The sequence below is a fragment of the Dendrobium catenatum genome, unplaced genomic scaffold (assembly GCF_001605985.2).
Source record: "Dendrobium catenatum unplaced genomic scaffold, ASM160598v2 fragScaff_scaffold_542, whole genome shotgun sequence".
Lineage (NCBI taxonomy): Eukaryota > Viridiplantae > Streptophyta > Magnoliopsida > Asparagales > Orchidaceae > Dendrobium > Dendrobium catenatum.
The window spans coordinates 1,329,523-1,356,922 of record NW_021319004.1 but is presented as its reverse complement, the minus strand read 5'-3'; the positions used below and the strand labels follow the sequence as shown (position 1 = coordinate 1,356,922).

At 32.2% G+C, this 27,400-nt stretch overlaps 1 protein-coding gene across 1 annotated transcript; it reads right to left on the bottom strand.

The window, feature by feature from the left end:
• Positions 1–1,563: 1,563 nt before the first annotated feature.
• On the bottom strand, positions 1,564–15,369 carry LOC110097385 (vacuolar protein sorting-associated protein 24 homolog 1). Its single transcript, XM_020823743.2, has 6 exons — positions 15,128–15,369; positions 14,949–15,025; positions 7,876–7,978; positions 3,981–4,102; positions 2,016–2,210; positions 1,564–1,927 (listed from the first exon to the last, which is right to left on the bottom strand). Exons 1-6 carry the CDS (start codon positions 15,237–15,239, stop codon positions 1,847–1,849), a joined length of 690 nt encoding a protein of 229 aa, XP_020679402.1. The 5' UTR covers positions 15,240–15,369; the 3' UTR covers positions 1,564–1,846.
• Positions 15,370–27,400: the final 12,031 nt, after the last annotated feature.

Sequence of the window (27,400 nt, the reverse complement as noted above, 5' to 3'; positions counted from 1 at the left end):
AAAAAAGAAGAGATTCAAATATTCAAATCTCAAATAGATGAACCTATCATTGAAATATATTTTGTCAAATATCTGTTCAAGCTTAGCTCAAGCTCGATTTAAACTTTAAGAAAATGTTTACATTTGATTCATATAAATTAGATCTTATTAAAGCTTAATTTGAGCTCAATTTGAACTTAATTTATTTTATGATTACTAAGCTTTTAAGCTAGCTGCTAGCTTGCTTATCAAGTCGGGCTTGTTAAGCTTAAAGATTAAGATTTTAATTAAACCAAAATTTAATTTTATTTTATAAAACCTTTAAAGGACTTAATAATTTTTTTGAGCTTACTCAAGCAGGATTCCAGTGTTTAAAGGCTGCATGCTCGTGCAATTAAGCTAATAAGTGGCAAGGCTTCACCCTTCAAACAATATAAACCGCACTACTTTGTCCTTCAAACTTGATCGATGTGAGACTAAGGATTCGTTTGGGGCGGCTTTCTTACTACTTCTTAAAGCAGCTTTCTAGTATAAATTTTTTAATTTTTGCACTAAAAAGTTACTCTATGAAGCAGTAAGAAAGCCGTCCCAAACAAAACCTAAGGCTTCATTTGAGACGACTTTCTTATTGTTTCTTAAAATTACCTTCTAATATAAAAAAAATTAATTTTTAAATTAAATAAGTGTTTTAAGGAGCAATAAAAGCCAAATTTTTTTATTTTTGTACTAAAAAATTATTTCTCCCAAACGAAGCGTAAGACTTTCTTATTGTTTTCTAAAGAAACTTTTTAGTACAAATAATTTTAGTTTAAAAAAAAAATATAAAAAAATTATTTTAAAAATTAGTAAAAAAAGTCATCCCAAGATATTATTGGGAAAAAAATTTTACTATTTTTTTTTTTGAACTGCATTTCTAATATAAAACTTTTTGTACTAAAAAATTGCTTTAAAAAGCAATAAGAAAGCTTTATCAAACAAAACTTAAAACTTCATTTGAGAAAACTTTCTTATTACTTCCTAGAATAATTTTCTAATATAAAATTTTTTAGTTCAATAAATTTTTAATATTAGAAAACTGCTTTGTAAAGTTACATTAAAAAAAGGTTATTTTAGAAAATATTTTTCTAGTACAAAATTTTTTTAGAAAACAATGGCCAAATAGAAATTTTAATTGTGATCTAAAAAACAAAAAAAAAGTAAGAAAACTAGCACGAACGAAGCCTAATACTTAATTTGCCACAACTTTCTACTTACTTTCTAATAAAAAAAATTAATTCAAGAAATTTTCAAACAAAAAAATAATTTAAAAACAGAAAAATATTGTCCCAAACGAAGCCTAAATTGCCTGAAGCTAGCACACTTAATTCAAAAGCATTGGAGATTAACAAATATTCAAGGCATATAACTACAAAATATTTAAATCTCTATAAACAGTATTTCAATAGTACTTAAAAACAATATAAGCCAACATAAATAATGTTTAATAACATATACATAATATGAATTAACAATATAAACCAGCATAAATAAACAATATAAGGGGTGCTATGAAACATAAAACCTCCAAGGATATTATATATGAGATTACCAAATTCAAACATTGCTTAAAACTTGATCAACCTTAGTAGTTATTTGACAAATGTTTCAATGTTGATCAAAACATTTATGTACCTCAATTGAAGTATATATATGAAATACAAGGATTTGAACTTTGATTACAGATAATTATAGAGCATACAGGGGTATAAAATATAATAACGGTGTCAGAAAACATTATTGAATAATATGTTCATTTCTCGGTATATCAATCATTCAATCCATGGAACAAACTAAGGTTAGATGTTTGGTAAATATTACCAAAGACCATTTATGACCTCACTTTAGCCAGTCGTGCCCTTATCTCCTCTAGCTCTCCCTCATCATCTACACCTTCAGCTATGGCCTCAGACTATCCATAAAAAAAAGAAAAGAAATGAGGAAGGTTTAAACTGGTTAGTTGAATTTCATAATAGGGAGTTAGAGTTAACCATGGTTACCTGTTGCTCTTCCTTCTGGCTAGATGCAGGTTGCTTTGTCCTTACCTTCCTGACTGCATCTGGAAGCTGGGAGGCTGTCTCACCAGCTATTGCAGAAAGCACCTTCTCAATCTCCTCTTCTGTTTCTTCTTCTATGTCTTCCGAATCCAGAGCTGAATCAACAGCATCATTCACCATTTCTTCAATCACCCCAGCCTGAAAGTTTGCAAGTGAGCAGCTAGATGAAAGGCATTATTTGTTTAAAAGGGATCAAAGTATTCACCATCAACATTCTTTTGCTGTGCAAAGCGTTTTTAGAGAAATTCATGGAACATAACTATAAGGTGGCTAACTTTCAGTGGATAAGGTTTTAAACATATAAAATTGAACAAAAGTCCTTAGATTAAGCACACTGCTCAGATACTTTTATAAGCAAAGCAAAGTATGATGATGGAAGAGAGCTTAATTTTGAATTTTTAGCTGACCCTGGAGGTTAATTTGATGCGATATAAAGCTAGTGAAGTAGGTGTATGCAGGAAGACAGCATTGTCTACTGCAGCTTTATGCGTTTTTTGTCTCAGCAGCTCTTACCTTCAGATGATAAATAGATAAATACTAGAGATGATTTCATGCCAACTTAGGCTTCGTTTGGGACGGCTTTTTTATTGCTTCTTAAAGCAGCTTTCTAGTACAAAATTTTTAATTTTTATATCAAAAAACTGCTTTAAGAAACAGTAAAAAAGCCGTCCCAAACGAAGCCTTAGATGTCAAACAAACTAGCATTAGAATGCTTGTCTTTGTTTTTTCAGAAAAAAGTAGAAACGAAGTGCATGCTTTACATAAGGACACAATATAATTTACTGCTGCAAATATCACCTATAAATGTTATAAACATAGCCCGAAAATGTAAATTGTTTTTAATAGACATAAAGCTTTCCATGTGAATGTTTGAAGGTATAAAGGAGATATCATAATAGCGTGTAAGAACCAAAATGATCATTTTAGTAGAATACAAACGAAATGGCAGGTCACTTGGCCCATCAAAATATTCTCAGAGAAATTAGAGTTGTCTTCATAGTGATAACTTGAGTAGGAAAGGAAATTGATGTCACCTAGACAAGACGAGCTATAGACATGACCACAGGAAAATACAAATCAAAATGCTCCAATAACCGTAATCACAGGTCCACAACTTTCAGCTTTTAGGTTCATGAATCCTTCTGCACCATTAATGAAAATGTTCCTAAAGACACGGAAGCAATAATTAAGAAAACGTATCACTCATCTGGGTGGAGATTGCAGAAACTGTTTGACCCAGATTCTGAAATTAAAACTCATCTCGAGTGAATATGTTAAATCTTCAGTAATAATTAAAGCAGCAACAACCGCAACTCAAGGCAGGCCAATCTAACTCAGTAAATTATAAGAGAAGAAAATCCACCACAAATGACGATCATCAAATATAGGTTAACTATAAGTCTAAAATGAGGACTATATAAAGCTTTCATGAAAGGACCTTCGTCACTATATGATGATTTCATTAAGGTTGAAAATACGCTTGACGACTATGAACCCACAAGAAGTTTTGAGACTCATAAACTGTGTCAGTGCCTTGAACACTTAAAAAACTCGTCTAAAGTATATATTAAAAATCAAAGTTTCTTATATGAAATCATCAAACTGCCAAAAGCTAAAGCTAAAAAATATAACATTATATCTCTCAATAGACGATGTTTAAAAGTGCCAAGATCAACATGGAAAATGATTATATGGTATTACTAGCATTGGACTTATTATAATTGCAATGCAGAAGTTTTTAGTGTAAAACTTTGTAGAAAGCCATTTAAATTGATGTCCCTTCATCAGTAGCCACCTACACAGAAGTCGGGTCAATAATAGTGTAAAATCAATAATGAAAAAAATCACAATAAAAGCATCAAGATGAAAGAAGTTCAACGGAAGAAACTTTATCCAAAAATAACTCGCCTTTGTCATTTCCTTGCTAAATTCTTGCATTGTTGTTGCCACTTCAGGAGCCTTCATAAGGCTACTGACTAGCTTCATTACCTCGGCACTCTTGGAGAGATGACCAACAGTTCTTGCAGTAGCTATAAGTCACATAAAGATAATAATTATGTGTGTATGTAGATCTGAATTCCAAGGATAATAAGAAGTGAACTCAAATAATGATTTACTTCATAAAATAAGCCAATATGAAAGAGAAATTATATATATAAAAAAAGACTGGAAACATGGTTCAAGAATGAGAAGTTAAATGCCAAACTAAGCCCCATACTACCCAAACACCCACCCCCTATATCTCAAACACCACTATGTCTCCCACTTTGCAGTTGCATGAACAAGTTTGGTTTAAAGGTTATGCTATAAACTCAGCTCTTTTTATTTGAAAAATCATTAGAAGTGGCCTTAAAACTGTTGATTGTCATTCAGCTCATGGGATATCTTTTACCCAAACTTGCTCTCTATGCAATATCTTTTAGTCAAACTGCCCCATATGAATTGCACACTCACCTTTTCATTGATTGTATATTATCTTTTAAGTTGCTTAAAAGATGCATCTCCAATGGGGCAGTTTTACATACTGGGGCTCCATCTGGCAAATTCTAAGCTTTATTGACTGCATTCAATGCAAAATTACTAGAAATTTCTTCTTTTAACTATCATGTTACAGCTTATGATATTTGGCTTGAGAGAAATAACAAAAGGGCTTAAAATTACTGATACTAAGATTTTGGTTGAAAAAAAATCCGATTTGCTATCCATCTCAAAGAAAAAAGTGGAAGCTGAGGCATAATTTGCCTACACGCATCAAAGGGATATATTTCTCTTGATCTGATCTGTTTGGTTATATTCTTATGCCCTCTTCTTATCTCTTAATGCTTCTGAGTTTTTTTTTTTTTTTTGGTTTGGTAGTTGATTTTTTACTGCCTTACATGTTCTATGAGCTACTAGTTACAAGTAGATTCAATTTGCACTGGGCTGCTAGTTTATTTCTGAATTTCTCTTCATCGTTATCTTATGATATGTGGATTCATTATGCCATATCCTATCATGGTCATTTCAATGTTTTTACTGCACCTTACTACCATGAGGGGAGGCTCCTTACTGACATTGGGGACATTCTGGGTTCATTGGCTGTGTCTACAGGAGATGCACCTTACTATCACATGTAGCACCCTTTGTCAATTTTTTGATGCGCCTTTCATTCATCACTTGGATTACTTCTCGACACCTATATGCCATTTTTGAGATTTGTTACAGATCCTATGGGCATGTTGGGATTATAGTTTTCATCTTGAGACAATATCTTGTGCCAAGTCTATCTCCTTTTTTTTTTCTGGCTCTAACTTGTAGTTTTTATATGTAATCTTTTGATCCATCATTTGACATGGCTGAGCGTGGCCCTCAAAATTCCCCCCCAAAAAATTAAAACTTAAAAAGAAAGAAGATCAAGAGACCCGAAACTAAGCATTTATAAATTATCAATCAAGAACCCAAAAAAAGAATTTTAAGTGATTATCATTGTTTAGGTTGCAGAAGGAATGGACCAACAAACATAACAAAAGCTTAAGAAGCACAGACAGCAGCATGTGACACAAGCTTGGAAAAAATATAAAAATAGGACATGACATGAGATGCCATGGAGATGATATTTTCATTTATAAATTCTTAGTATAAAATATGTAATCAAAACACCTAATGCCAATATTTTTAAATTAAAAAGTATCACATAATAAGATATCATATCATATGCACCACATTCAAAGCTTAAGGATCAATAAAAGTAAAGCTAGCAATAGCTTGATGATAATTAAATTTCAATATTTATAAAGTGCATTTAATATTAACAATAAACACACTTTTTTGAATAACTAGACAATGATTTTAACAATATTAATAGTATATTGTCCACACAAAATACATAAAACCTCAAAAAATAATATATGAACATCAAAATAACCACATAAAATGTGAACGCATTGATGTATCACTATTTGTACAAATTGCATTGAGTGTCATGATCATCAACACTAACACCAGAGTTCTCAATGGCATATTCACCATCATTGGGAAAAAAAAAAGCATGACACCATCATTGCTTCCTAGGATAGGTTGCAATCTCTAAGCTTGTTACAGCGTGTTCTAGTCGAATTCAACTTTAATGTTGAATGAAAATACATCGAATACAATTTTCAACATGACAAACATATTTTGAGACATGGCCGATGTATTTTTTTGTCTAACACGTGTTGGACACAGACATTGAAGGCTTTCTATATTCATGCCTCATAGCAAACAATCTTTGAGCTATGTTTGGTTTGAAGGAATTGAAAGAGAGAGAATGAAAAAAATAAATGGAAATGGTAAAGCAATTGAACTGAAATTAATTTTCATTCTTTTGATTGAAAAATTAAGTGAATTTTTGTTTTCTTGCTTAGTTAATGTAAAATTGAGTTTTTATTTTTGGTGGGGAGAGGCATGCGAGTTATAGCGACGGCCCCATACTTTTTCTTTGCATTTTTTCCTAGGAATGGGTAGGGAATTACCAATGGAAAAATGCAGTTACATTTCCTATGCAAATCCAAATACTTGTTAATCACATTAGAACCAAAAATAAAATATGAATTTGTGAAGAAAAAAGCATTTGAATTCCCTCCAATTCCTTCAAATCAAACATCCCCTTAATAAATTTAGCATGTTAAACATTCATACATCATCTCTATACTTCCATCAACCTTGTGTTTAATAGTGAAAAACTATTTGCACCCCGCTAAAATATAATTCACAGCCCTTGGTTAAATATTTTTACATCTAATGCATTTATGACACTACCTATTTAGACTAATAAATATATACCAATCATAGTGGAGGTAAGGGCATAGTTGATTTGTGACTGATTGGACATTTTATGGAATAAGAATATTTGTTCTTTCCAGAATAGGACTTGCCTGAATTATGCCTTCAGGAAATCTTTTCAATGTCGTATTTGGTCATATAGGAGCATGGCACTCAATTAAAGGAACAACATAGCTGATGGTTGCAGGAGATTGATTGATCAAGGTCGGAAATCCTGATTGGCGAATCTACAGCTGCAGAACCAAGAGAACGACAAAGCAAAAGCAATGGCTCTAAATATTAAACCGCTCAAGCTCCTTGTTGTTAACTACACTCTTTCATTATAACTTCTTCTTCAAAAGTGATATACCAAATTACCAATACTACTATTCTCAATAGCATACTCTAAGGTACTGCATTTTGAAAATCTTTTGCAAGCATCTCAAGAACTTAATGTTGATAAAAGAAGTTTCACAATGAGAAGAAATAAAAACCATTAAATTCATAGAAGGTCCAATTTTTCCTAAATGATAGAAGGCGTTGGATAACAGAAAATTAAGTTCTCCCAAAGGAAACCTCTAGTTTTTAACAAAAATAGGGTAAGATAAAAAGAGGACTTTTTAAGTGTGTTTTTGTGGTAACATATCATACAATTCCATAGAAGTTTTAAAGAAAAGTGAAGATTGTAGACATTTAACCTCAAGCATTTGTTGCTTTCATTAAAAATATATATATTTGTCTTCAAACAAAGAAAAAGGAGACACCTTATGGCCATTACAACATCCATTACACGGTGAAGCTTAAGTCCTTTATATGAAGGAATTTACTGAAAGAAAACCATAAAAGTTGATTTCCACTAAGTGCCAAAAAAACATATGAATTCTATCCTACTAGCAAACAATTCTTAAATGATGATAGCAAGCTAGACAGAAAGATTAAGGCTAATTTACTCAAAAGATTAGCTAAGAAGTCATACAAGCGAGACACTTGACATAAAAATTCAATGGAAATCACAGTCACATACCAACAATTTCACCAAGGTGCATAGAAACTGAATTTAGTTGTGCCTTGTTTTCATGAAGGCGGTTAACAGCTCTCCTTGATCTTACAATTTCCTTAGCAAGTGTCTGCAATTTAAAATATATACATCAAATGATATTCTATAAAACAAAAAAAATAAAGGTAATAAACAATAACAACAACAACATGCCTTTATCCTACTAGGTGGAGTCGGCTATATGAATCATTTTTTTCATTGTGTCCTATTAAGAGTCAAATTCTATATAATATGAATTCAAGATGTGAGCAATGCAAGAAAATAACACATAAGAATATCACCTCTACGTATAACGATATCTCTCAATGCTTATCCTTTTTAAACCCATGTTATGAAGTTATTGCTTTCTCAATTCTTTCACTAGATACTTAACATGGACAAAAGATTCTAGGTCTTCTCAAAACTAATAAGAACCCTACCAATTCATTACTTTGTGATCAAACAGAGTAGTGGCTTAGATCACATTTAGTACTTAAATCATTTTGTTTCCCCTATCCTAAGTGATATTAAGCTCATTATCAACATAATCAATGGCCTTATCCTAATTATTTGGGTTGGCTTTGTGAATCATCCTCCACTAAATGAGGTACTTAACTTACTCAATGCCACTATTTTTGCATGAATACAAGTCATAATATCTTTGAAACAAGCTTTAAAATTGTACTATTGGGTATTGAGGCATTTTTCATTTGTGAGGCGAGGCATAAGCCTCAAGGTGTTTAGAGGCGTAAGTCTCAACAACAACAACAACAACAACATCAAGCCTTTGTCCCACTACGTGGGGTCGACTACATGAATCCTTTTTCTCCATTGTGTCCTGTTAAAAGTCAAATTCTCATTTAAATCTAATAAAGAAATATCACTTCTAATATTTTCTAACCAAGACTTTTTAGATCTACCTCTTTCTTTCTTAATACAAGTCAAATCTAATACCTCTACTTTCCTAACCGGGTCATCTGAAGGTCGTCTGGCGCTACTCCAACCTTTTCACGGATATGCTCATTTCGTATGTCTCTAAGAGAAAATTCACTCATCCACCTGAGTATCCTCATCTCAGCAACACTTAACTTAATATTATGCTTCTCTTTTAATGGCCAACATTCTGCGCCATAAAGCATTGCAGGTCTCACCACCATCTTATAAAAATTTTCCTAAAGTTTGAGTGGTACTTTTCTATCACACAACAAACCCAAAGCATTCCTCCACTTCAACCATCCAACTTGAATTCTACTAATAATATCCCCATCTATTTCACCATCACTCTAAACAATAGAGCCAAGATATCTAAAATGAGTACACTTATTCATGACTTGATCGCTCAAACTCACAAACCCCTCACTAGATCTATTAAGACTAAAATTACAGTCCATGTATTCGGTTTTAGATCTACTCAAACGAAAGTCTTTAAACTCTAAGGTCGACCTGCATAATTTGAGTCTAGCTCAACTCCCTCTGTAGACTTATCAACAAGAAGAATATCATCACCAAAAAGCATACCCCAAGGTACATCCTCTTGCAAATGTCTAGCAAGAATATCCATAACTAAAGTAAAAAGATAAGGGCTTAAGGTTAATCCTTAATGTAATCCAACTGAAATAGAAAAATACCTGATCAAACCATCTTGTGTTTGAATGCAAGTAACAGCTCCTACATATATATCCCTAATAACCTCTTTCTTTTCTAGAACTCTCCATAGCACTTCTCTTAGACCTTTATCATATTCTTTCTCTAAATCAATAAATATGATATGTATATCCTCCTATTCTATCTAAACTTCTCCATCAAGCCTCTCAATAAATGAATAGCTTCCATAGTAGACCTACCTGGCATGAATCCAAATTGATTTTGAGAAACATTAGTATCATGTCGTAACCTATGCTCCATAACTCTCCCATTGTTTTAAAGTATGACACGTCAACTTAATTCCACTATAATTTGTACAATCTTATGCATCACATTTATTCTTAAAAATATGAATCAACACAATAACTCTCCACTCATCTGACATCTTTTTAATCTTCAAGATAATACTAAAAAGTTTAGTAAGCCAAGAAATTCCTTCATCTCCTAAACATTTTCACACCTCTCTTGGAAGATCATAAATTCCAATAATTTTTTCCACACTTCTTTTTCTTTAAAGCCTCTCTAACTTCACTTTTACTAATATGCCGATAAAAATAAAAATATCTATTTTCATTTAGAGTGCTAAAGTTTCTAAAGTCAATTGTATTCTCACAATCTTCATTGAAAAGCTTAGCAAAATATCTCATCCACCTTTGTTGAATATCCTCCTCTAAAAAAACACTTTTTTATCTTCATCGTTTATGCACTTCACTTGAACTAAATCCTTACTACTCTTATCTCTTTGTTTGGCTGACTTATACATATATCTTCCGCCCTCTTTAGAATCTAATATATTATATAAATCATTAAAAGCTAAAATTGTACAGCAGATTGCTTTCTTAGACACATTATGAGCCTCATTATATCTTTCCCAATTTTCATAGTTTTTACACTTAAACCAAGTTGTTGTGGCTATGGGGTGCATGAAGGCATGATTTTTACGGGATTTTACTTTAGAATTTAGGTCAATTTTAATATATATATATATAAAAGGTGAGGCGTACACCTCATGTCAATGAGGTGAGGCATACCTCAGCCAAACTAAGGCGCACACCTCATAAAAAAGCTTGAGGCGTAAGCCTCGAGGCACTTTTAACTAGAATTGCACTGAGGCGGGCCTCATATTACGCAATTTTAAAGAATGTTTTGAACTAAATTCTTTATAATTCTTTCACATTATTTCTACCCACCCACCTTATTAGTGGATCTACTTCTCTACAATTACATGCCCACCCAATCTAAATCCATTTTGAGTATTTTATCTTTGACATATTGTACTTCCAACATCTGTCTTGCACAATTATTGCTCAGTCTTCTTTCTTAAAATATCCATCTTAAGATAATACTATGAAAATCAACATGACTCTTAGTACTTTCTCCTTAAACCAATCTAAGCTATATAATATCGCAGATTTAACCATAGACTTTTATAATCTACCATTAAAATATGTATGATGTTATCTTATACCCAAGGCATATCTCAATTATAACTACCAAGCTTCCACTTTAGAATTCAAGTCCAAATGTGCATCTCCACACTTTTGTAAAATTGATTTAATATGCTTTAATTCAATCACATCTAAATATCACTTGATTATCTATAAATATTGAAAGATAATTACATTTTACATCAACAAAAATAATATTTAATGTAGTTGGCATTATTCTTCTAATCTAAGTGCCTTAGCTTCTACAAATCATCCAGGATTAGAAAATTTTACTTGTATCAAAAGAGAATTCATCTACTCAGACATAGATGTCAATGGCGCAAAAAAGTGCGCACCATGGCACACGGCGTGGCGCACCTCAGTGCCATGTGAATGGCGCGACGCAGATGTTCAAAATGGCGCACGCTATTTGCGCCACATGCGCGTTGGCACATGGCGCACGACGCAAAATAGCACGACGCTATTGTTTGAAAAGAAAGAGGGCTTGTTAGTGAAGTTTTTCTTTTTTGTTTTTATTTGAATTTTTAATATTATATAATTTTGTTTTGTGTAAAAAAAATATACTTTACAGAAGTACTAAATTTTTTCACTTTTTTTTAATAATTTCACTATTATTATAATCTGTTTGATTGTTTTGATCTTTCATTAGTCTTATATTAATAGTACACCTCTTTTACCTTTAAGAAATATAATAAAAGAGATTATATATTTATCAAATAAAATGTAAAATGACAATTGTTTTTTTTTCTTTGGCATACGTAACACAAAGAAGTTTTTTGAATATTTAGCATAGAATGTATATTTTATATGGCAAAATATTAAATATAATTTTAATTAGAAAACTCTTTTTATCATCAAATTGGCTGAAAAAATAAAAGTATTTAATATCTTGTTTGGTTTTAAGGGGCTACATATAATTAGTTTAGTTTAGGAGAGATAAATAATAATTTCCCTTAACACTTAATAAAATTTGGGAAATATTTTGTAACAGGAAGTTGTTTTCAAATTCCTTCTCCACAAGGTATTGCATTGGACTAATTAAATGTCAAAACATAATAGTAGTACTAAATTTGGGAGCATTTCTTTTTTTTCTCGATGATTGATGCAATGCCAGCCAAGACCTTGGTGCTATTGATATGTTATTGTGAAAGAATGGTGCATTATTGTCCGTATCAGTTGCTTTTGGTGATGGTGCTTCACTCTTAGGTTCAAGCTTTGGTTGTTCTTAGCTCAAGTTAACCCTAGTAGGCCAAACTGGACTCATTAAAAGCCCGAAACATGTAACAGATAAAAGAAATATATAGGGCAAAGGAACCATAAAATTTTTTTATTTTCTATGCTAATTAAAAAAATGCTGATGAAGATAACAAAATTTTGTTTGGCATTTGTTGATGATGATGATTCCCAATAAGAGGTAATTAAATTCTTATAAAATCATTGACCTTTAAAAAAATGATTGTAATATTTTGAGTTATGAGATGTTTGGGTGTTATTTACTTGAAGTTATATATGACTATGATTGTCTTTCAATATTATGATAGCTTGTCTTTCAGTTTAATGATATATCATATTCATGTTTATTATTTTATAATTTTTGTATAGTTTGCGACATGTTCAAAATGGCGTGTGCCGCGCCATGCGTTATGCGCCATGGCTCCAAAGGGACATTTGCGCCGTGATGCGCCATTCGCCATTAACAATTATAATTCAGAGTATATCATCCGAATAGACCATACAAAGAGATCAAATATCTTTGTATGCATCTTAATAACAAATATAAAAAGATGAGAACTTTATGTGTAATCCAAATATAATAAAAAATAATTCATTTACTCCAAGACTACTTCAATTATATTTATTACTACATCATACATATTAGTAATAGCTTTAGCATACCTTTGATACACATTTTTTTTCTCTTGGATATCTAACAAATAAATTCTTATGGTATTCTATCTTATGACTTGTCAAGACATAGAAATCATCTAAATATACATTTTTTCTCTCTATAATTTTTCAATAAATGCCTTATCACAAAAAAATTTACTCCATATCATATTATTTGGTACATCATACATATTAGTAATAGCTTTAGCATACCTTTGATACACATTTTTTTTCTCTTGGATATCTAACAAATAAATTCTTATGGTATTCTATCTTATGATTTGTCAAGACATAAAAATCATCTAAATATTCATTTTTTTCTCTCTATAATTTTTCAATAATTGCCTTATCACAAAAAAATTTACTCCATATCATATTATTTGGCACAAAAAAATCAATTATCTAATATTTACAAAATTCTTCTAAGCTTATGTTTCATTGCCCTATCATAAGTTCAGTTAATAACTCATAATTTTGATTTCATTATTCTTACCCTAATCCTTAATTTGAAATGATCCTAAAGACAACTACAAAAATTCTCTTTTCCCATCATTTATAACCTTCTTTATCATTAATTTTTCATTAAAATAATTGTTAACCAAATTTCTATCATATCTCTAATAACTCTCCTAATCTCATATAAAGCAGAAGTTTAATCATCACACATGTTCTTCAAAAATTAATCAGTTAATCTACACATTTTTCCTGGTTCTATGCATTATTCTCTTAAGAATTTCCTCCTTATGACTATCCTCAACATCATACTACATTGTTCTATCCATTATTCTCTTAAAAGTTTCCTACTTTATGAATTCTCATTTTTTTTTTGTTGAGTGTCGCATAATATGTTAAATCTATTATACAAAAATCCTTTTGAACTTCTATCTACATTAACTTAACTCTCTCTATTTTATTTTTTAATCTTTTCACAGTAATTTTATCTACATGTCTAATGGATGCATTTTATACCTTCATTGTACATATCCAAAAAAGTCAATCAAATTTCTACAACCCTATCTCCAATAGATGCACTATACAAGAACTATTATCCCAATCTCCAATGAAACTACCTTATTTAAAACCAAGATATTTTAGTTCAGTGAAGATTAACAACCTGTCATCTCTTAACAATCTTATCAGAGGAAAAATATTTATTTTGATAGTTATTATAAACTTCTTAGACATGTATCCATAAATAGAACTCTATCTTTGATTAAACTACCTTATAGTATATATATATATATATATAGTTCTCTTCTCATTTTATGAAGTATTGGACTATTTCACTATTGTAATGGCATATGAAACTAGCCTACTATAAAATCAAGAATAAATTTACCTATAAAACTACTATGTCGTATTTCATGCCCCATCAAAAATCGTCGTATAAATCACCTAACTGAAGCCTACATTCTATTCAAGCTCACAAAAATAAATTAGTTCAGAAATACTGCGACACTTATGGTTGGCATCAAAACCAAACCTTCTCACCACAATTAAGTTCAATTATGAGTTTTTCAAATGACGTTGAGTCAGCTCTTGACCATATTCACCACAATCAAATTAAAAATTATTTTTTGCACAGGGTTTATGAGTTGTTTTCAGGTTAATACTAACACTCAAAGGATTTATAATTTCAACAACATTTCTAAAACACATTACTATAAAATATGGCCACTTAGAAAGGCACACAAATGCATGAAATAGATTTTAACGAGCCCAAACTAACAAATATGTACCAACGAAGTTTCCCTTGCTTCTGGTGCATACTCATCTTTTCCATCATCATGGCGATACCCCAACTAGTTGAGATAAATAGTATGAATCATTCTTCTTCATTAATAACTGTGGAATGCTACCTGATGTTTTAACTCTATTTAGAAAAAAAGTTAACTCCTTTTAGAAGAAATCCTACAGCACAACTTATGCCAAAATCCATCAAATCAATCCTAGTTCAACTGCTACGATAAATCAGCAGAATAGATGAGTGACACAATCACAATTAAAGCATTGCAGGCTCTAATCAACAAATTCGTATGCAATCTAAGATCACAAGGTAAAAGGGACATCAAGAGATCAAACCTTAGCTGATGCCATGTCGTTCCGCTTCGCTGCATCCTTAATCGCTTTCTGCACGTTCCTCTCTTCCCTCTCCACATCTGCGAACAGAACACCATTTAATTATGAAATGAAAGAGAAAAAGCCAATGATACGAAAGATAATCCCAATTTGTACATCAGTTAAGGGAGTAAGAGGTTTGCCTCTGATTTGGCGTTCGACGTTTCGGCATTCTTGGCGGAGGCGGCGCTGCCAATCCCTGAGCTGTTGCTGAGGAGTAGGCTTCGGCTTTATCAGATTCTTCATCGTCTCCATCGCGCTTGGGTGACGAAGATCACTGAGCTAAGCCAATTGAGTTTCCAGAGGGCTAGGGTTCAAACAGATCATGGAGGAACATAACAGGAGCAGGAAACCGGAATACTGCCAGCAGAAATTTCTTCATGAGTTCTTTTTTTATATATATATATAAATAAAATGAAATAGTGTGATTCTAGATTATGAATTGGCCGTCATTTCTCCCTTAAAAAAAAAGTATTTATTATGTTTTGCATCAAAATAAAAATATTAACTGTTTAAATATAAAACTTTTTATAACATAAAAATAAATATAAACATAAAAACTTAAAAATATCAAAAAAATTAAAATTTTTTAGCATTAACTATTTATATTTAATTATTTTATTATTTTTATTATTTATTATTAATTAAAATATTTCTTAATTATAAAGTTATAATAGGTTAAACTTTTTTTTTCATTTTTCAAGTATTTAGATTATTATAAGTTTAATTAATATGAGAAGGGAGAAGAGAATTTTTATTTTATATACCTAATATTACCTGAATTTGAAGAAATATGTTCACTGTTTATTTTCTTAAAGAAATATGCCCTAAATTTATGTTGGCTATTGTTGGCTATGAAAATTTTGTCGACACAACCTAATTGAAGATTTTTTGTTGGTAGTCATAAGTTGTTTCGACTAAGGGTACATTATAGAACCTTGTAGACATGGGCCATAGTTTATTTAAAAGGATAAACTTAAATCAACCTTAGCTAATAGAGCTCATTGTTTTATTAAGACTACTATATAATTCATTACTCATAGCTAGTAGTCATTAGGAAGCATACATGCTATTGTTGTGATCATAATATAGTGGTGCCTGTAGCAAAATAACCAAATCAGAGAACCCTAATCATAACCATATATATGTAGAACCATTTAAGTTAAAAAATAAAAATATAAAAAAAATCTAAAAATGTAAAAAAATAAAAAAACAAAAAAGTAAAAAAAAAATTAAAAATAAATAAAAAATCATTTAAGTCAACCACTAGATAGCACATACCATATTCTTATTGACAGTAGATTATTTGAAAATAAATTTTAATAATATTCTTGACTAGACATTCACATTTTATGAGTTTAGATTATTCTCAAATTCAATTCCCTTACCAAACGATTTTGGATATGGAAGAATTTTGCTTGAGTAATTTAAGATTTTTGATAAATTTTTTATTATCAGAATTTGAGCTCTAAGTGATTAACTTCAAAAATTTGGGCCAATTTGAGAATCATGTAGTCCACTTCGATTGAGATTTTTTATTAATGCAACCATCATCGAAATAATGTTGAGAACACTTGAAATATATTTATATTTTATTAGAGTTTGGAAACATTCACAGAACAAGAGTCCTTATCGGTTGAGATTCACCTTCAACATAGTCATCATAAAGCAACATCATTTCAAACATTTATATTTGTAACGTGGGAGTTTAATATTTGAAAATTGACCCATACTTCTGAGATTCATCATTGGCATGACCATCATAGGGGATTTAAATATTTTATATTTTTATTATTTTAATCTTGAAAACTCTATTTGTTTGCCAATAGATGATCACATTCGATATCAACTTTTTGAATTATTACACAAGCATAAAATCCAAAATTTTATATTTTTGTAATGAATTTCTCTTGAAGAAGGCTTTAAGGTCTAATGCTAACTTACAAATCAAATATCTTGACGAATTTTATGGTGAAATATTCATTTATTAATACAAGTCTTATCAGCTATAATCTTTTTAAGGAGGAGGATCAAACATAAGATTTAAATTCCCATTTAACATGCATAGCATTTTCAGATCTTAGGTTTAAGAGTTCATTGAAATGACTGGAGGACTTGCGGGTGTTCTAATTTAAATATATAATTTTAATTTAACACTCTTTTAACCCCACACAATATTCTTAAACTTTTGTGTTCACATGATTCATATGTTTATCATAGCACATGTAGGGAATCAAAATTTTCATTAAAATGATGTACATGCTTTTCAATTTATATTGCATGATGCACTTATACATTATGTGTATACTTTCAATATATTGACACACTTTTCAGTATATTCACATGATACACTTGCATGCATTTTGATGCATTTGCATACTTTTAGTATGCTTGTATGCTTTTTTGTGCTTTCACACAATGCACTTGCATGTATTTTTTATATATTTGCATAATGCATTTCACACACTTTCAATTTGCTTGCACTTTTTTGTGTGCTCATATCAAGCACTCATGCTTTTTGGTGCATTTGCATAGCTTATTTGCAATCTTTCATTTTTTTTTTTTTGCAATTTTTGGTATGCTCATGTGATGTACTTACACATATTTAGGTGCAATAGCATAGCATGCTTGCATGCCTTTAATTTGCTAACATGATTTTCATTGTTTCTACACTCCTTTTAATATACATCATATTATTATTTTACAATAATAACATGTTTTTTGGTGAAACATTAAGATTTTCAAGGCTATCATATGCTTTTGATACCATGACACCCTTCTCGAAGCAATAACATATTTCTTGAGACAATGACATGTTTTTTAGGTTGTTGCACACTTCTTAAGGTGGTGTGCATGACGGAGTTATTACACACTTCTTGAAGCAGTTGCATGCTTCTCGAGATAGTAACATGCTTCAAAAGCTGGTTGCATTCTTCTCAAGGTTGTTACACATTTCACAAGGTGCACACTTCATGAGGTTGCTATACATTTCTCAAGGTGGCACACTTCATAAGTCCGTCACAAGCTTTCTGAGGCTATTGCACATTTATTGATGTTATAGTGCATTTCTTGAGGCGGCATGCTTCATTAGGTCTTTCACACTTCTTAAGATAGTGGCATACTTGTTGAGGTAGTAGCACACTTCATGGGTTGTTGGACTTTTCTATAAGTTGTTGTATGCTTATTCAGGTAATTATACAAAAAATAACATTTTGACGCTTAAAGTATGTCTTACGTTCACTTGCATGTGTGTTGTAGATCTGATGATGTTGAAAGAGAATTGGAATTATTTTATATCTTTAATATTGCCAAAAATTTCATTTTTATAGTTAGAGACTTTACATGTTAAATGTGAGTCAGACAAGCCAAATTCTTACCTGCAAGCAAGTTGATGTGTGCATTACAAGTCCACTACTCATATTCAATTTTATTCATTTGAAGCAGCATATGTTGTGCTTTATGTGTTTTCGTTTTTGATCTAGGAGTGTATTTAAATTTTTTTAATAGCATTTTTTTATCCAACAGGTTATTTTAATAGATTCATATTTAATTGTCATTTAGACAAAATTTTTATAGCCTCCCGACATCTGCACACGTATATGGAATTTTTGGGAGTATCAATGCCTACCCACCATGCTTATGAGAAGCAGGATGGTTAGTGTGACCCTCCAAGATTTAATTTAAATGAATTTCCTTTTTTATCATCTAATTACATACCAATGTCACAAATTTAATCATATAGAGTTATGTAGGTTTTCACATTATATCATATTTATGTAATTCAGGACATATGTCTTGTGTGGTGGTTTTCATGTATTATTCATATATGTCCTATAGGTTAAACATATATGAATCAATCACATCATATATTATTAAGTCAAAATCATGTTCATTTTTATTATCGTAAATTCTAATAAAAATGTGGGTTTTAGTTGATATCATACATGGATGTCTCAAGAAAATACAAATTTTGTAAAGTTAAGAATCAACGCCACAGCATCTTCAACTTCCTAACTCCAAAATCAGACATTGCAGTGTCAAAGCCTAAAACTAATGCATTTAATTTAACACTCTGATAGAATAAATGTCAGCGCAGCAATGCTACCTAGTGTGTCAGCACCCTAAGTGAACATTGCAGCACAAGAGCATTAGGAAAATTTTCAAATAATTCAAACAAGCATCAACCTTTGGAGCTCCGCAGAGCCAAATGATGGATAAAGTGCTGTCATGCCCATCTTTTTACAACATTTCTTGGCAATTTTGATGTTTCAAATGCAATGGCTAAATCTATTTCATGATTAGACATTGTTCATATTTTTTGCTTGATGTCGTTCTTGTAGTTTATTTTTTTAAGCATTTCTCGATTGAGATGTGATGAGAAGTGCTTCTTAGGTGAATTTAGTGTCATGAATACGTCAATGCAATCCATTTCACTAATAGATGATGTTTAAGTTGTTTGGGTTACAGTCAATGCATTTCAAACTCACTTTGCACAACGTCGAGTCAATTGGCCATTATCATGCATTTTAAATTTGCATGCGTGCGACATCCATCATTTGAATGTCCTTCTCTTCATGCTCACTTAGGTTAATTATGACATATCTATAGAGGCCAACGAGTTCATTTCAAATCAAATTATCTATGTTATTATATAAATAAAGTTTACAACTCTCACTCAAAAGTCAACTAAACTTTCAAACGAGGAGTTGCTTTAACATTCCTTTTCTGAGAGCCCCCTCCATCTCTCGCGATCTTCAAGTGTGTGAAACCAACCCATGACAATGTTTCTATCTATCTTCGCTTATATGTTCTGGATTAGTGATATTATATATTTGGTTATCTAGGCTTAAAATGGCTCGAGCATGATTTACATATAGCTAGAAAATATTTGAATAAGGCTTGAGCAATGTTCAAATAAGGTTTGAGTATGGTTTGATCAACCATTTTATTTTTCTCTATTATCTTTTTATAGAAGTGACACATTTGATTTATTTTGCTATAAACATAAATGTTGACTAATTTTTTCAATGGGGAGTGATTGAGAAATTTATTATGCAATTTGAGGCTGATGATATTATTGGTAAGGCTGAGAGATCCTCTTTAATCAATACTTTTAAACTATAATTCTTTGTGGCCTCAATTCATCATTTCTTACTAAGTTTAGTTGATGATAATGAGGATAGATATACTTTAATGTATTCAACATTGGGGTTAAGGACACAATATTTTGCATTGTTAAATTCACTCTCATTAGTAGGCCTAAGTTGGAAAGTTTCCATTGAGGAGGAATTCAAGAGAATGAACATAAGGAGTAGGCTAATAGATAACAACTTGGGTAGAGATAAGAACTTCAAGTATTTAAATCTTAAGAAAGAATTTATAGAGCGCACTAAGAGGGGTGATATATGGAAATAGGGCTATGTTACCTTGTAGATGGTGTCTTCCACAACCATAATAAGTGAAATATTACTTTTATTGAGATGATTTTTATTGGTTGAAGATGAGAAATCCTTCTTTAAATATCCATGAGGTAGGCTATCATAGAAGAATGGAATGATCAACTCTAGTACATTGTAATTATATTTCCATATCATTGTAGCTTATGAAGCCAACCCATATATGGGGAGGAAGTGTATTGAGTTCCATGGAGAACATTCACTAAGGTTGTTGAGCTATAAGAGCAGCAAGGTGCTTACTAACAAATTTTTTTTTGTATATAGTAATGAATGAAGAAGTAAGTGTTATGCAAAATATTGTATTTTAACTATTTATTTTATGTAGTGGATTATTATTATTGTTGTTATTGTTGTTATTAAACTCACAAGTTTTTCTAAAGTTATTCTATATATATGATTATTATTACTAAATGCTAATGTATATATCTAATGAAGACTAATTTAAGTCAATTGTTCATTATCTTATTCAACCTATCCCAATAGGAATTATGTAGAAGTGAGCACCACAATTGTCACAACCCAACCCGACCAAAATGAATCCCTTCGCATCTGGCCGCGACAAATATTGAAAATCTAAGATCTAGTTCTGGAATTTGCTTTCGGACTTTCTTTCAAATATCAGACTTATAGAAAACACAAAGCTACTATAAACATCCAAATATACATAAAAGTTCATCCATGATTTTCTTCTTTCTTTCCTAAAAATAATCATGTACATTACAGTGTATGGCTCTAAACAGAAAGAACAGAACATAAAAGCCATGACTGTATAAAAATCAAAAGTACAAAAATACCTAATCACAGATCAGACACTGAACTGCTAGTCCAAGACTTCATTCCCTTTCTCAGAACCTGAAAACCACGTAGATAACAAGGATGAGCTAACAGCTCAACAAGACTACACTAGCCAATCAAAATATTCAGAAATTCACATCAGCAAATACATCATAAGAGTAGTCGTACATAATTCAGATAATCGTACAGAAAATCAAACCACTGAAATAGAAGAATTGAATTTATTCATATAGTAGAATATTCAAATTAGAATTATCTTTAAATCACAGAACAGATAGAATAGTACAAGTCCGTACAAATCATAAGCACATTGTCAAATCGGATAAAATCATATAATACAGATTTCACAAATCAGAGTTCACATATCAGATTTCACATATGAGATCCCCGGACCCTGACAGAATCTCTACGGATTCTGACCCCTTATGCCTCCCTTCCCGGACACATACAGAGTCTCAACGGATTCTGACCCCTTATGTCTCCCTTGTGCTTACAGCACCAGAACTTGTCAGATATACAAAATTTCAGATCAAATCAGACTTTTCAGATTTCCCTGACACAGACAGAATCTCGAAGGATTATGGCCCCTTATAACTCCCTTTTGATAGCATATAAACACATCAATTCATTCAATTCAGGAAATCAGATTACGTCAGAAAAATCGTTAGCGGCATAACGACAGTATACGGAATTTTCACATAATTCATAAAATTTAGAAATTTATCAAATTACCACAGATAGTACAAAACATCATCAATATAAGACTTTCATTGTACTGAAGCAACATATTTCAATATCTAGATACTTCGTTATACGATTAAAACACCACAGAATTCAAAATACCAAGTAAAAATCTTCCAAAAAATATTCAAAACGTGCAAAAATATCATCTCAGAAACATACCAAAAGTTACGCGGTAAAAAGTTTATCAGTGCGAAATGAAACCAATTATTCGCTAACGGAAATAGATTGCGGAACAGAAAAATCGTCAAAATCCACATTTCTGAAAATTGAGAAAGGCGGAATGTGTCTTACTTTGAGTCGATCAACTTTCCTAACTACGGCGACGGATGAAAGTAGACCGAAGTCGCCCAAAACGCGAATTTTCTTCTTCTCCCTTCATTTTTCTCTCTCCTCAGTTTTCTCTCTCTTCAAAAAAGACACTATTTAGATATTTATCAAATAGGATTGCCGATCGTCCCGGGACGATCTCCTCTGGATTGCCATCGTGCAGACGAAAATTAATTCCAATTTGTTTCGTCTCTAGATGATGCTCTTTGTTCAGTTCGTCCCGACGGTTCGTCCCGATGAACCCAAGTTCGTCCAAACAAACCATACATATTTTCAACATTTTCTTCAGTTCGTACTGACGGTTCGTCCGTACTAGCAGCACAAAAAAAAAATTTCAAACATAAATTGAAGATTTAAGGGTTTCACAATCTACCCACATTAAGAAAAATGTCGTCCTCGACATTCCCAAAGCAAACTGAGTCAGAACAAACTTGAATACAACTGTCTCATGTCCGATTCCTTCTCCCACGTGGCCTCTCTTACCGTTCTAAACTTCCATTGAACCTTAACCATAGGAATATGTTTACTTCTCAGTTTTCGCACATAATAAGCCAAAATCTTTTCAGGCTCTTCTTTATACTGCAGATTTGCCTGAACTTCAATATCATCAGTAGAAAGTTTCTTTCCAGAATCAGATATCCACTTTCTCAAAGAGGATACGTGAAACACGTTATGTATATCAGACATCTGATCAGGCAATAACAACCTGTAAGCATAATTACCAACCCTTTCGATGATCTCAAAAGGTCCAACATACCTTGGACTGAGCTTGCTCATTCTTCCAAATATGCTAACACCTTTCATCGGACTGACTTTGACATACACAAAGTCACCAATCTGAAATTCAACCAGTCTATGTTTCTTATTGTAATATTTTTTATGTCTATCTTGTGCAAATTTCAACCTTTCTTTAATCAAATTGATCTTCATCATAGTTTCATCCACAAAAGTTGAACACATCACTTGTCTATCTTTTTTTTCAGTCAAAGTCAAATGAGTTCTACAGTTTCTGCCATACAGAGCTTCATAAGATGCCATACCAATACTTGACTGATAAATGTTATTATATACAAATTCTATTAGTGGGATATGATCTTCCCAACTGTCTCCAAAATTTAAAACACATAACCTCAGAAGATCTTCCAGTACCTGAATAGTCCTCTCAGACTGTCCATCAGTTTACGGATGAAAAGCCGTACTGAAATGCAATTTCGTGCCCAAGCCTTATTGAATTCCTCTCCAAAGTCTGGAGGTAAACTGTCCATCCCGATAAGATACAATCACTTTTGGCACACCATGTAATCTGACAATTTCTTTAACATAAATCTGAGCTAACTTATCCACTGAATCCGTCTGCCTAATCGGAAGAAAATGTACAGACTTTGTAAATCGATCAACAATCACCCAAATCGCATCATGCCCTTGCCACGATCTGGGAAAACCCATAGCAAAATTCATCGTCACCTCCTCCCACTTCCACTCAGGGATAGGTAATGGCTGCAAAAGATCTCCTGATCGCTGATGCTCTGCCTTCACTAACTAACAGGCCTCACATTTCGAAACAAACTCCGCTATATCCTTTTTCATTCCAGGCCACCAAAATAAGATTTTCATATCTCCATATATCTTACCACTCCCTCGATGAATGGTATAGCCTGAATAATGAGATTCATGTAGAATCTCTTTCCTCAGATCTCCAAACATAGGAATCCATAACCTATTCTTACAAAAAATAATATCAGAATCAAAAATTCATAGTTCAGGTTTCTTACCAAACTTAATCTGATCGGTCAACTTTAAATATTCAGCGTCTAACTTCTGAGCTTCATGAATCTTCTCTTCCAAAGAAAGTTGAATGTTCATCTGAGTCAAAATACCAAAATCCGGACCAGTAGAGGAAATTTTTTCCAGTTGTAATCTTTCCATATCTCGAATCAGATACTCATCAGAAGTGAGTTGAACATATGATAATTCAGAAAACTTCCTGCTTAGACTGTCTGCTACCATATTAGCCTTACCAGGTTGATACTGAATCGTCAGATCATAGTCCTTGATCAACTCAAGCCATCTTCTTTGCCTCAAATTTAGATCCTTCTGAGTGAATATGTACTTCAAACTCTGATGATCTGTGAATATCTTACACCTGATGCCATATAAGTAATGACGCCAAATCTTCAAAGCAAATACAACTGCAGCCAAATCCAAATCATACGTCGGATAATTCTTTTCATGTAGTTTCAACTGTCTCGAAGCATAAGCTATTACCCGACCATGTTACATCAGAACATAACCCAAACCTTTCAGTGAAGCGTCACTAAATACCTGAAATCCTTCCGTACCAGATGGAAGTGCTAACGCTGGAGCAGATGTCAAACAATCCTTCAACTTATGAAAACTAGCTTCACACTCCGGTGTCCAAACAAAAGCTACTGACTTCTGAGTCAGTCTCGTTAGAAGTGCAGAAATCTGAGAAAATCCCTTCACAAACTTTCTATAATATCCGGCCATACCCAAAATACTACATATCTCAAACACCATAGTAGGCCTCAACCAATTAGTAACTGCCTGAACTTTATGGGGATCAACAGAAATACCTTCACTGCTCACCACATGACCCAGAAAAGAAATATTCTCATGCTAGAATTCACACTTGGAGAATTTAGCATACAACTGATGTTGCCTCAAAGTCTTCAACACACTCCTCAAATGTCTGGCATGATCTTCCTCAGAAGAAGAATATACCAGAATATCATCTATAAAGACGATCACAAACTGATCCAAGTAATCCTTGAACACTCTGTTCATCAAATCCATAAAAATAGCCGGTGCGTTGGTTACCCCAAATGGCATAACCAAATACTCATAGTGTCTGTATCGAGTACTGAAAGCTATTTTCATCACATCAGCTTCCTTTACCTTCACTTGATAATATCCAGATCTCAAATCAATCTTTGAGAACACAGAAGATCCAGCAAGTTGATCAAACAAATCATCAATTAGTGGCAAATGATACTTTTTCTTGATTGTGACTTTACTCAAATCTCTGCAATCAAGACACATATGCATTGTACCGTCCTTCTTCTTTATAAAAAGAACAGGTGCTCCCCAAGGAGAAACACTAGGACGAACAAATCATCTATCCATTGTGGATCTCCGAAAGAGCACCATGCGAACGGGTCAATTGGAAGGGACAGATTGGATCGTGCATATGACTAAACATTGAGGATAGAGGCTTTCACCAACACACCTCGATGGGTAGCAATATACACGACCTAGTCACGGGTTTCCCCCACCCGATGCAAGAGCTCGAATGGGGTTTAGTAGATGTGGGACCGAGTTTCCCACGGGCGCAAGCCCCCGTGGTTAATTACATCCCAGGCCGGAGCCTGAGAAAACTCTCGATTAAGCATCATACATTATCCTCTCCTAAAGTGAGATTGGCACATGAGTAACGACTAGGAAATCCTATCCAAAAGGAAGAAAGGTGCGATGGGCTGAATCAACATGCGTGGTTCACACCAACATTCGGAGACTCTAGGGTAGTAAGGAGAAAACTGGAGAAAAGAAATCAAGCACTCAACCACATGCGTGAGAGAAGAGATGGAGGTGGCGTCATCCTGTGTTAGGAATGTTAGGGAGAGGAATCGAGTTTTTCTATCCAAAGTCTAATGAAGTTTTCTAGCGTGGCATAATTGAATTACAATTGACTCCAAAATTTTGGATCCTTCTAATCTAAGATCTGTTCATAGATTTAGATATTTTTTAAAAATAAACTATAGGACCTAATTGGAGCTCTAATGCAAGTGAGTTTGCTTAATTTTTGAAAATTTCTAACATTAGCGTGTAATGGGTTTTCAATTTAAAGATCGTTGTATTTAAGGAGGCTCTAATTATACTCTAATACACATGGACTCTTTGTTTTTATATTTTTGATCTAATGTAAACTCTCAAAGATATGGATTATCACCGCGCCAAAGGTCAGGAAAACCGATAAGGAACAGTGTCCCATATGCGTTGGATGAAAATTTGGAGTTTTTAATAATATTTATGAGTTTGTTATGGGCAAAAAAATGAGACATTCCCACCTATGGTCAAATTAGGTTAGTCGACCTCACAAGTCAAACAAAGGGAGCCCTATATTTATCTTCAGAGTCAAGGAATCATATCCTGGTCATGTTCAAGGATAATATTATGGCAATTTTCTGACCTAATAATGTATTTATTGTAATTTTTTGAAGGTCTTCGAGGCCTTATTTAACATATTAAGTATGGTTGGTTAATTAAGGGGCTAGAGACCTCTAAAAAATCCTAGAAAATGGGATGTTTCAGATGGGTAATTATGGGATCTTCCAAAATTAAGGTTTAGTAAGATAGTAATTTTTCAAAGTAATTAAAAAACTAAATAATATAAGTTTTTGAAATAATGTATTAAAATAGATTAATTGAATCTAATATAAATATAAGGACGAACCACTGGTCTTCATGTCAAGGTTCATAAATAGTTAAAAATAATTTTTAATTTAAAATAATTATTTAAGTAATATACTAAAATACTCAAATAAAGCATAAACAGAATCTTATCCAAACATCTAGATCAGCTCTTATAAATAATTTTAAATAATTTAAATTTTCCGAGAGAACGAGGTATGGCGCGCCGAAATCCGATTTAAAAGACGAAGATATGAATTTCCGAAGTTTAAATACAATAATTAATATTTTAAAATAGTGTCATTTCACTTTTTGGAATAACAAAAACTACAGACATAATTTTTATCCAAAATAGTCTTTTAGCTGTTGCAGAATTCAATATACACCCAAAACAAGGTGCTGTGCGTCGACAGCGGATTTGAAACGAGGAAGTTATGGATTTTTTGAAGTTAACACAATAAAAAGCTATTTAAAGATTAATTGGAAGGCAATTAATGTTAAAATAATTATTAACTAATATGAAAATAAAGTAAACAAACTTCTGAAATTTGAAAATAGTTTAAAATATAATAGTGGTGACATCTTAATTATTAAATATATTTTAGGTAATTTAAATAATTTAAAATAATCTATAATAGTATTTAATTGTCAATACTTTTTTAAAAT

Excerpts from the sequence above, each read along its gene's own strand:
- LOC110097385 (XM_020823743.2), bottom strand. The coding sequence starts at position 15,239 with ATGGAGACGATGAAGAATCTGATAAAGCCGAAGCCTACTCCTCAGCAA. Across the intron at positions 7,979-14,948 it reads ACGACATGGCATCAGCTAAG|ACACTTGCTAAGGAAATTGT; the intron begins GTTTGATCTCTT and ends TTTAAATTGCAG. Across the intron at positions 4,103-7,875 it reads GCACCTTGGTGAAATTGTTG|CTACTGCAAGAACTGTTGGT; the intron begins GTATGTGACTGT and ends TGTGACTTATAG.